At 52.5% G+C, this 12,059-nt stretch overlaps 2 protein-coding genes across 2 annotated transcripts in view; one reads left to right on the top strand and one right to left on the bottom strand.

Moving 5' to 3' along the window:
* LOC128727347 (serine/threonine-protein kinase NLK) overlaps window positions 1–12,059 on the bottom strand; it is a 61,828-nt gene that overhangs the window by 34,397 nt on the left and 15,372 nt on the right. The gene's annotated exons all lie outside the window — the stretch shown is intronic.
* Window positions 10,151–11,250, top strand: LOC128727348 (uncharacterized). Its single transcript, XM_053821252.1, has 3 exons — window positions 10,151–10,375; window positions 10,609–11,033; window positions 11,133–11,250. Exons 1-3 carry the CDS (start codon window positions 10,151–10,153, stop codon window positions 11,248–11,250), a joined length of 768 nt encoding a protein of 255 aa, XP_053677227.1.

Below are 12,059 nucleotides of genomic sequence, written 5' to 3' on the forward strand. Positions count from 1 at the left end.
CAACGAGAAAAAAAACCCAGACATACCCTAAAGAGAAGTAGCAACACGCTGGTTGTTCCAATATCAGCAAGCACACGATGCAGCCACCACGTTACGTTGGCGGGAATGGAAACTGGATTTGAATGCAAGCCCGATTTAAATTCAATCATTGCAGCAATTGAGGCGCACAACACGCTGCTCGCCCCTGAATAACATCTCAATAACCACCGCAAGCGCAATCACCCGAACAGGACAATTAGTTTCGAATCAGCAATCCACCGAGCAGGACGAAGCGCCATTTCCCAAAACAAAAGAGAGCATCCACCACGCGAGCAGCACACTCTTCCCTCCCAAAAAGCAGCCCGACACAGACAAGGTTGATGACCTAGGACAATTCTCATCCATCCATCGCCGGCGACTCCCCATATATGGCAAAACCCGACGAGAACAACCCCCACACACCATCGGCAAAAAGGGGGTGCCATTTCTCACTCGCACCGCATCCGCTCGCGCTCATCAGCGCGCAACACAGAACGTGGGGATTTAAACTTTCGGATTGAATTTCCTGCCATCTGTTTTTGTGCTCGACCGCGATGGAGAGCTTCTGTCCCGCTCAATGTTGAAGCAATGGCGAGCGGGCGGTGGGTGTCTTCTTTATTTCTCCCTCGCCGACAGCCGCACCCCGTCCAGGGCCAATGTGCCAAGAGGGCAATTACTTGATTACTCGCCCGTTCGGACGCTTGCTGGGTGAACCAGTGCGGTCTCTGCAAGGGCACTGGCTCCAGCGAGACACAACACACAGGGCGGCGTCGGAAGCGCCATCACTGAAGTTGGCATATCCGGGGGGGACGGTGGAGGAAAGGGGGAAAGGGGGAAGAACCCTCAGACAAGGGCGTTTGGTACCACACCCCGCGCGGGTTCTCAGACAGGACAGACACAAATGCGCCATAACGACGACGATCAGCACAATGCCGACGGATCGACGACACCGCGAAAGATGGATAGATATCTACACCACCGACACCAGAACCAGGAGACGACGTCATCGACGGCAATCGGTAAACCGTGTCAGGCACCGCGAACGGGACGACGGATGGAACCCAAAGTCAAGCAGTAACTTTCCAGTAAAGTCATCATTTTTCCCTCACCGTGCGGAAAACTCACCGGTCTGGCTCAACCACGCGGGGGTTGCGTGTGTTTTTGCTCGACGACCTCTCCTTTTGGTCGTTGAGAACTTGGAACTTCTTGCCGCACGGTGCGAGACGTATAAGGGCACGAGGGCAGATGATCGAGCCACCCGGTGGTGGGTAATTCTTCGCTCCATGAGACGTGACGGCTCGCAAATGCCGCGCACCGGCATACTCGAAAAGAGCCCCTTGCGGTGGAAATCTCTCGGTGTGGCGGTGTGCGTAACAAGTTAATGATTTCTCGACTCCTCCCCGGTCGGTTGTGTACTTGTGCGGCTCCCCCTCCTTCTTCGGTCAACCAGCCACGGGGCGAACCCTTTTCCTTTTCCGCCTTCGGGAAAGGGCCGCCCGTGAGCCGGTACGGTAAAATTAAGAACCCCAAGCACCGGTGGGTAATGGATTAATGGATGAGCTTGCTTTTGCCCGGCCCTTTTTGCTTGGGATGGAGAGGACCCCCCCCCCCCCTGAGGGTGGACTTGGCCGATGGGTGGGTGGGTGGTTGGGCGAAGAATATGGCCCATAAAACTGGAACCACCCTGTGCGCACACACAAACACAACACAAGTGCAATGAACCTTCGCCGCTTGGTACACCCGCTGGCCAGCATAATTCATTCACATTTTGCAATTTGCGAAGATTCATTTGCATTTGTGCCGGGAGTGGCATGCGATGGGAATGATGACGCACAGGAACAGGAGGGGGTGGTCTACAACGGATTCCTTAAGATCAAAGTTGCTGCACGGTGGAAGTTAGACAAGACGCCGATTCAATTATGCATCAACAGCAGAATATTTCCAGCGGCGTTCCGGCATTGTTGAAAAGCTTCACCACATTTCGGAAGCCAATGTTTCATTAACGACAATGCAAGAAAATGAAACGCATCCATGCCAGAGCTCGAGCACATCAATCGAATCTGCTCGGACCTGTAAAGCTATGCTACGGTCTCTTATATCCGTAAAAAGCCCAAGAACGGTGGCATGAAACTAGTTTTAATTCCAACTCAACAGGCACACCACATTCAGGATGCCAAAGATCCACTAACCGTGAACAACTATCACCAGCATGTTACATGGCACTCTTGCAGGCAAACGCTGGCGCAGTGTTAAGGTCCTGATTGCCTGTGGTGTACCATCATCGTACCAGACCCAAAGGACGCTCGCGTTCAAGGATGCAGACAAACATTTCCGCCAGACAAAGCCTCCCAAGCCTTCCAAACACGCCATTCATCCCACAAGGATGGCAGACGGATTTCTCAACCGTTAATCATTCTCTCGTTCACTGCGGAAGTGTGTGTGTGTGTGTGCGTGAGTGTGAACAAACAGCCCGCTGCATCCCGGTGGCAAAGGCTCTGTAAGGCGCGCCCTAATAATCTTCTTCGCCCTTAGAACCTTCTCTTTCTTCCCATTGACCCCTATTTAGAACAATCGCATCTCGGGGTGCGCATCCAAGTGTGTGTAGATCCTTCTTCAGTTACCTGTTTTCTTGCCCACAGGCTCGACTCACCTTTCGGTTGTGCGTTCTTCACAGCCTGAGCGGCCTACTTCTTGGAAACCTGATCGAGAAAAACCCTCCAGCAGCAGAGAGCAGCCTGCGCTATCTCGCCCAGGTCGGCCACACCACAGTTGCATCTTTCAAATTCAACACGTTCGGAATGCTAAGAGCACTGAATGGCCTCTCGTCGGCGGATGTGTGCTCCACGAATGTCGGCGCATCGCATCTGTCGCCGGTCGCTGCTTGGCGCAGGTATTCGACGTGGTTACATGGGCATTGCTACGATTTCCTGCACATCCTCGCAGTCATCTCGCCACACATAAAACAGCGTGGCGAAAACGGTTCACCGGAGACTACTCGCTGCGCAAAGAGCTAAGCTTTCGTGTACTTGGCCGGCTTGGTTTATTTATTTTTTTTTGCGGTGGCCGATATGAATCATTTTCTTCGCTCGCCCCTCGCGTGCATTATTTCACCACCGTTGTCACCCAACAACCGCGAGATTCCGGCTGGGCCATGCTTTGCCTTAGCCACTTCCAGGGAGCAGCATCCAAAAGCATCCCATTCTTCGTGCTTTATTTCCTCGCACCAGGCGTGCTTTGGTCGGTGTGTAGAGCTTGGTGCACACTCAACTCTGGCTTTTCTCTGCACTCAAGTGACCCTAGCATATACTCCTCAATCCCGGGGGGGATTTTTCTTCACATGCACCAGCGACCACACTCGCGAGCCCCGCGAGGTGGTTTCATATCTTAGGGCGCATGGTGGAATTTTCAGGTGAGTGAGTGAAAAGCCTTCGCGCGCGCACAGCGAAACGATGCGACCTTTCTTCGGAGTTCTTTATGGCTGCGACCCGACGTCATTCTAAGCGTTTCATCGCCACACACCACACATAATCTCAACCGCGCACATACACACGCACCTCCGAAACCAGTCAGAGGCAGACAATCGAGCCCGGACGGACAAAAGCAGGCGCACACACAGAACAAACCGTGTGGCCAGCCAGAGCCACAGGTTGCCCAACCGGTTTGAGGGCTTTCAGCAGTCCGCCTGGTGGACTCGCTCGAGAAAAAAAAACCCGTCGTCGGTGGATGCGCCTGGGTCTGGGCCAGGGATGAGATGTTGCGTTTCCTTCTCCGTTCTTCCCCAGAGGCCCCTGGGACAGGAAGGATGGATGATGTGTAATTTTTGTGTGCGCTGTCCTTTCTTGCCGGTGGAGCTTTCTTCCTTAGTCGGCACACGCGAGAAGCATTCTTTTTTTTTTATTCACCCATCCGTCGTGTGTTTCGTCGTTGCAGCAGCCCGCTGGTGGAGATTTAAATCCACCGGTCGTTGTGTGTGTGTGTTGCAATCATTCCAGCCCAGCTTTCGTCGTACAATCACTTGAGCTTGAGCTTCCAGCGAAAACCTTGCGCCTGGCGTGAGAGTTCTAGCCGAACGGTACACGCAAAACTGCCCCGCGTTGTCTGGGCTTTTGAAACACGTTTCACCTGAAATGAATTCCGACCCAACATTCCTTGGAGCCTGTTTAGCACAACGGCGGCGGCTTATTAAAACTGCGGGGCCAGATGGCAGGCCGGGCAAAGACGATTGATTGACGCTAGCAGAGGCGAAAAAAGGTGCCGGGAGTAAATCGCTCTTCAGGCTCCTGTGCTCCTGCGGTACAAGAAGCATCCCTGATCCCTGAAAGCTTCCCCAAACGAAGGAGATGAACGCTTTTCCCATCCGCTCTACACGGTGCGCTAATCTGTGGGGATAAGCATGAGAACTGTGCGCTAGTTAGCACGCCTCATTCACACCATCAGGCCCGCGTTCAGCGTAATGAACGCTTTCCCTGGCAGCTCGAGGAGGCAGCGAAGAGAAGGTGGTTCGCGAAGCGAAACCTTGCTGCTGGTCAGTTCTTGCCGTTTTCGGCTCGAATGCCCCCACAAAGCCATGTGCTGGACGAGCACATAAGCGTTCACACACATCCCCGGTGAACATATAAACAGCAACAACGCAATGCAGGGGGTTCAAAGCCGAGACGGACGAGGAAAACCTGTGAACCGCAACGAAACGTTTAACGCATTTTCGTCCCTCTCGTCCACTCGTCTGGTCTGGTCTGGGGGGGGGGGGGAGGAATGGCCACCCTTTCGACCGCCATGAAAGGAAACCACTGGAGCTAATGTGTTAGCCATTACGACGATGATGAGCGCTTCGCCATCCAACACCGCCGGGTTGCGCCTTTTCGCACATGTTCGTAGATCCAAGCTCCACTACCAGGCGGGCGTCAGAACAGGGATGTGAAAAACTAACACCACCCCCGACGATGTGGACTGCCAGGATGTTTCCGGTGCGGGTCGATTTCAGAATAACGACAGGCTCTTTCGCCCATCCGGGGCAGAGGAATGTGCGCGCCTTCTTTCCTCCATCGTCACGTGGAAATCCGCGTACACAGAGCAAACATTGGCAGGGTGAAAAAGAAGGAAAAACAATAACCACCCTTTCGGAGAGTCTCTCCCCCAGGCCCAGCGACGGCATGGAGGAGGAATATGGAACATGAATTGCAAGAAAACCCCAACCCTGCGTCGTTCGTGTTGTTGTTTCCTCCAAAAGTTCGTTTCCCCAAGGCGGTGTGTGGCTCCTTGGGCGGTTTCCGAGGTGGGAGCACGCCTCCCCCCCCCCCCTCGGTAAGGGTGGAGCAGGAACGCGGTTGAACTTGATTGAACTCATTCAAGGCCTCCGGAGCGAAACCTGCTGCAGTCCTTTCGTTCGCACAGCGAGAAACGACGACCGAGAGCGGAATTCGTCTTGTCCAGAAGGACCACAAAAGCAAGACGCAGGAAAAGGCTCGTTCAGGGGACGGGGGTTGTTAATGTTGCACATTTTTCGCATCGCACCCGCCCGCTATTTTTAGCGCGAGCAGGCTTTCGCACAGTGCAGCAGCGCGATATTACGACTGCACTGCAAATAATGCCACTGAGATTTGTTGCTCCATTCGCCACGCGCGATATCCCGCCGGTCCTGTGTTTGTGTCCTGCAGCGGATGCACTTGGCAACGGACCGATGCGAAAGACCACGAGCTGGATGATGAATGAACGGGATATAACACGCAGCTCAATCACTGCCAGAGACCCGTGTGGTGTTTTCAAAAGCCAATCGACACCAGACGGCTGTGATGTGCCTTCAATCAACGCCATCAGGCGCTACCGAGGGCAGAGATAATCGAGTCGTAATCGATTCGGATGATTTTGACACCAAATCCGGTGGGTCAAGCTGTGACTCAAAGCCCTTCCCGAGGTCATTGCGTCAAACAGTGGCTCTTTCTTCCCGCACATTCAACCCGCGAACATTGGGGGACCGAGATTCGATCGTGCATTCCTCGTGTCCACCGCAGGAGAAACATTGGCGGCATTTTTAATTCAGTCGAATGATTCCAAAACCCCGTGACCAGTGCGTTCGTTGCTGCTTGTTCCAGCAAGCTAATAAACCAAAACCCCCCGGGAATGGACGTGGACGGAGGGCAAGGATTCCTTCACGGTGTACACGCCAAGCCAAAGACCTCTCAAGACAAGAAATTGCACACACGGAAGGGAGAGCGCGCTAAGAAGAAGAAAACAAAACCCCACCACCCGAAAGGCACGCATTCGAAATACACATTCGAATGGAAAAGCAAAACAAGCCCCGAAATGGAACGAAGGAAACAACAGCAACAAAAAACAAAACAAAACATTTAAACCCAACCGTTCACATTCTCGAGCGTTGACCGAAAAGTGTCTGATCGTTGAACCGAAATCTCGCCGCAAACATCGCATCGGATCCTCTTCTCTCGTCAATCTGAATGTGGTAGGTGAATGGCAGCGAAGACGAACCGCGACGATGGCGACGTACGGAAAACATGCGTTCGAACTGGTTTCCGCGTGATGTTTTACCTTTTCCAAAGCCGAGCGTTGCCGTGATGGAAATATTATGCTCCCAACAACACACCGACGTGAGGCTATCATTCGAGACTCCTTCACCGCCCTCGGTCGGTGGTGGAAATGCTTCGAAATATGCTGCGTTGGTCATTGAATCTTAGCCAACGGCAACGATCGAAGCTCGCGTATTATTCGGTAGCCACCGGTCGATGATTAACGCGCTCCATCGGACATCAAAAAACCAAAGCCTCTTAGGCCCCCGTAGAAGCCCAGCTCTGGAACATGAAACGCACGAATCCGAAACCGCACACCCGAACGGATGGGCGGGCGTATGATTTATCGATCGCTCGAGATCGCACCTCGTATGCTGATCGACTCGCACCGCGAACACCTTCGATGATCACGTTTCGCAGCGCTACAAGCACCAATCATAGCTTTATCGAACGATATGCAAATGAGCCTCGGGTGGAGTTCCTTTTTAGATCTTTTTCGCCCCTGGTTGCCTTTAAAAAAAACACCTATCTAATTGTGTACCGTCGCGCTACCGATCGTATCCGTTGGGGATGCGCATTCACATTCACAGCTCTTGATCGTTTGCGTTCTACAATCATTGCGGTGTGTTCATTCATTTTATTAACCGTGAAAGTGAAACAGACTCGCCCCGTGCGCCGTGGCAGCATTGATAGTGAAAATATGCTGTTCCATCCCAATTGGCGGGTTGCATTATTTCACTCGATCGTTATGACACGGCGCTTCTACTGCCATTCATATATCGCGTTGAAAAGGCGCACGTTTATATGTTACCCACGCGCGACACTGCTAAAACCTCATTTGTCACGGGCAACAAAGTACTCCTAAAGGTGCTTGTCTCGCTGATCGGTGGCTCGGCTTCGTACGCTATTTGCTCGTGCAGGCAACAGCAAACAAACAAAAAAAAAGAACTAGGCCAAAGGAAGCCATTCTTCAGGCGCGGCAAAAGCTCTCCCCAACCACACCGTACGACGACTGGTAAACGTGTAACCCATATTCGTCTGATCGATCACCTCACGGAACAATATTGTAGCATCTTCGCGCACATCAACCAACCGGCAACCGTCTAGCGCCCAAGGGGGGAAAGATGACCATGTTTATTTTACATACATACCCCCACCCACTCAGCCACTGAATGGGGCGGGGGGGGGGTGTTTAAATATATATACACTTTTTTTTCTATATACATATTAAATCCCACTCCACCGAACGAACGGAACCGAAGTGAACCACCATCGCTGCTCCGTTTGCTTCTTGGGGTTTGACAAACGGCCGCCACTTAGCGTACTCTGGTTTCGTTTTCACAAAGTACGCTCTGCCGGAACTCTGCTGCGCGAACTGGCTAACTGGCGCACGGACACAGCCGGCTTCTTGCAGATAAATAATTACTTGTGCGTAAAAAAGGCAGAAAATGAAGACAAAACTAACGAGCATCCGTCCCAGACCCGTGACCGAAGGGTGGTGGTGGTGGTGGTGGTCGGGGGCCGACCTACCTATGTGCAGAAAGGAAACACCGAATAAAACGCACTAGCTCACACACACCCCCATACACACTTACACACAGTAGCAGCAAGGTGGTTACAACCGAGGCTGCATATATGCACACACTTCGGCTCCGTCAGCTGCATAGGAAAGGGAAATTCACGAAATCATCCAAGCAAACAAATATATTAATTTAATGATATCCTCCCGGGACAGGGTGGTCGGCACGGTCCGCCAGCCCCGACGATTTCCTCCATCACCCACCCAGCCCTTCCTCACCATCTCGGGGGGGAAAACGAAGATGGCAACCTTTTCCAGTACGGTGCGTATGCGTGTGGGGTTTGGCGTTTCGTTTTCCTTCCAGCAGTCGGTGCGCTTTCTTGCCGTGAACGTGCCTCTCGCTCGTTCGACGAGACACATGGCTGCCAAGCGCACTTACCGACCGGGTATGTATGTTGCACATATTTCACGGTCGTATTAGCCCATAATCATTCATGTTTGTGCTCTTTCTTTTTCTCGCTCCCTTGGCCAGCGTCGAACCGAGGGTTTGGTTTCGCTCGTCTCGCTCACTTGGCCCGTCGAAGAATGGTCGAGGGATGGTCTTGCACGTGGAAGGGCAAGGTAGACGGATAGGACGAGGTGCAATTCTGTTTATCGCTAATGATAAATTAGCTTACATCTTCGCCAATTTCTTGCCCGTGTTCTGCTTTATGCTACGACGTGCGAGTGCAATCGCTTTTCCTCGCGCCAGACACGTTCAGCAGTGGGATTGAAAACGAAACTCATCTGTCAAAGGTGGAAAAACATAATGCTTGAAGCGGTTAGAAGCTTCCAACTACTTGCTGAACATTCTATCGACCTGTCTAGCCCTATCGATTGCCAGAATATCTGCAATCTGGATTGCTTTTTAACGTTCAAATCACAGTAGAAAATGATTAGCAACACCTCGTGTTTTATCTCAGTGTCAAATCGCTCCTTTTATGCTGATAAAACAATGTGCACAATATCAGCAAAATGTTTAGCGAAACTGCAACAATCCAACACCTGCATCGAGGCGGCATAGGAAAGAAAGTAGTATGTGAAAAAAATTGGCCAAACCGATGTAAAACGGTTAAACGACGTACGTTGCCCATTAGGAAAAAAGGGTAATTGACTGACGATAGCAAAACCCGAAGAACCAAACCCACAGCGGTGACCGACCGAAGGGCCGAGCTCGTCGCGGGCGAATGTGCAGCAGACAACAGTAGGGCAATCCAAGCAGCACGAGAAAAAAATGTGCCAACAACCGAAGGGAAAACTGAAAATGTGCACTGAAGAAGAAAAACTACAAACGGCAACACACAAAACAAGTAAAAGGCACGGCCGGCTAACAGGACAATTGGGCGCGAGTGTGGGCTGGTGAAAAGGGCGAAAAGAAAACCTACCCTCCAGGCTGGCTTCTCGCAAAAAAAAGCTCGTTCAAAAATGAAAAATGTGAAAATAAGGAGGTCCCCACCCACTCGTGCACACGCACGCACACACATGCGAATTCCGCTTGAGTTTTTTTTTCATGTTCCACTGCCGTGTGTGCGAGTGATTTTCCCGCTTTTCCTCGCGTCTAACGGGCTCGTCGCCGCGCGCACCTGATGCGCTTTTCCGAGACGAAAATGAAAACGCACGCGCGCGCGCGCGCCGACAAAACGCGACTCGCCAAACGGTAACGAGAAGATGCACCCCCTTCGCGTGGGTGCATCCACCGCAAGGGCTGCCACTTTCCCGACGGCCGCACGGGAAAAGGAAAATGTGTGCAGGGTGGGCCATCCCACCCACCTGCCCTGCCTCCCCTGGCCCCTCCCATGGTACCGCCAATTCGCAGATTAAACAGAGCATTCAGTTTTGTTTAAAAGCGGACGCATATCAATTGGTTAAGTCAGTATCAGCGGTTGCACCGATCGATAAACATCATTACAGCTCCGAACAAGCTCAGCAGCAGCAGCAGCAGCCAAGTGACGCGATCGCTATTCGATCTTTCGCAAGTGCGCAAGCAGTGCAAGAAAATCCAGGTGCCACCAGCTCGAGTGTGTGTGGAATTAGAACGAATCCAGCCGGCAGAATGTACAACAGCGGTAGCACGATGCTGAAATATCTGACGCTTGCCTCGGTCATCGCCACGGCCCTCTGTGCCAGCGCCGGCGTTCGCGGTGCGGCCCGGTCCGAGCAGAGCGGGGGCGAGCTGAGCGTGCTGCAGAAGGTGTACGATGATTGCCAGGATAAGCAGGATTTCACCGGTTGCCTCAAGGGCAAGGCCTTGACCGCCATGTCCCGTGCTATTGATATGGTGAGGAAAAGTGGTGCGAAAACTGCGTGGAAAACCCCCGGCTGGAAAAACCTCTCTCTCTCTCTCTCTCTCTCTCTCTCTGGTGGTGTTGCTGCATCCTCCAGCCAAAGGATGGTTCGAATGACGATCCTTGGAGTATTAATTGACCCGTCATAATTCTAATCTCGTCTCGGTTTTTTGCCCTTGTTCCCGCTTTACCACTTTGCCAATTAATTCAACGACCGCCTGCTCAGGAGTCCATCCCACTACTCGACGGAATCGCCCTGGTGAAGCAAGAGAAGGCCGAAAACGTGACCGTCCCGCTGCTGAACGACGCCCGCTCGATGAGCGGCCTCAGCGCCATCGACCGCTCGCTCCTGGACAAGGTGGAGCAGTTCCTGCGCACCCACGTCGTGCGTTTCGACATGCGCCAGCCCGAGGGAGCCCGCGGAAACAACAAGAACAAGCACCACCGCTACCTGATCGCTGCCTTCCTGACCGCCATGGGCATCGCCGGTCCGATCGGTCTGAAGGCGCTCGCTGCCATCGCCGGTAAGGCGCTCGTCATCTCGAAGGTGGCCCTCACCATCGCCGGTATCCTGGCGCTGAAGAAAATCTTCGCCCACGACCACCACGAGGAGACGAGCTTCCAGGTTCACGCCTCCGGACACGACAACCGGTAAGCGAGTGTTTGCCTTCACGACGGTCTGACGGTTGGGAAACTCATCGTCCTCGGTTTCCCGGGGTTTTCCATCCCATTTTTCTCACCCTTGCACAGGCGAACTGCCTACGTGATGCGCCCCTCGAAGGTCGCCTCCCAGGCTAGCGTCGATCCTTACCGGTACTACTACGAGCAGCAGCAGCAGCCCCAGCAGGCCTACGCCGCCCAGATGTAAATTGGTGCCAAACGCTCTCCTTCACTCGTCGGCGGGCAAGTCCAACCAATGGCGACACACGAAGATGACGACGACGACGACGACGACGATGACGAACCAAAAGAACGATCGTCCGCGACAGCAGGATGTCCTTTCGCGCGCCGGACGGTTGTTAATGTAATATTTATTTTAATTTATTTGCTAATCTTAAAACCATGACCCGTTTCGTCCAGACCCCGTAGCCAAAAGATAGTCGTTTCGATTTTGTTCATTAAACCAAACTCTGTTTAGCGCAATCGATCGGTCAAATGTTGATGTTCGAACGAGCTTTACACGCACGTTCGCATCACAAACGTACAGCAAAATAGCCAAAGCCAGTAGACAAGTAACCACGAAGGGAGCGTTCCCTTCGCAAATGCCACACACCGTGGTGGCGTGAGAAGGCGAGATGAAAAGCTCGAAGAAACGCTTGATAGGAATTTAAGTGGCAAAATAAAGCAAACTCCATTTCGACCAGGCCACTCTCGAACGCTCGTCGTTCGGCGTGTGCGAGTGTGCGGCTCACGAGAGCGAACACTGCAGAAACTAAGCTGAACACAATAAAAAGTAAAACGTCTTACAATGCAAACTTTACTGATGTCCAGGAGTTTCATTTGATCACGTTCCGATGGGCGCTAGCCGACGAAGGGCGTCTAACACCCTTCACTCTTGGAAACGAGGTAACATTGACAAGCCATTGGGGAGACAGAGCCAATTTAGCCCCTTAAAATAACCTTTTTATCTAATACATTTTCCTTTCCTTTTCTCCTTTCAGATAACGTGAGCAACAT

Source organism: Anopheles nili, chromosome 3, assembly GCF_943737925.1.
Source record: "Anopheles nili chromosome 3, idAnoNiliSN_F5_01, whole genome shotgun sequence".
In the NCBI taxonomy this organism is placed as follows: Eukaryota; Metazoa; Arthropoda; class Insecta; order Diptera; family Culicidae; genus Anopheles; species Anopheles nili.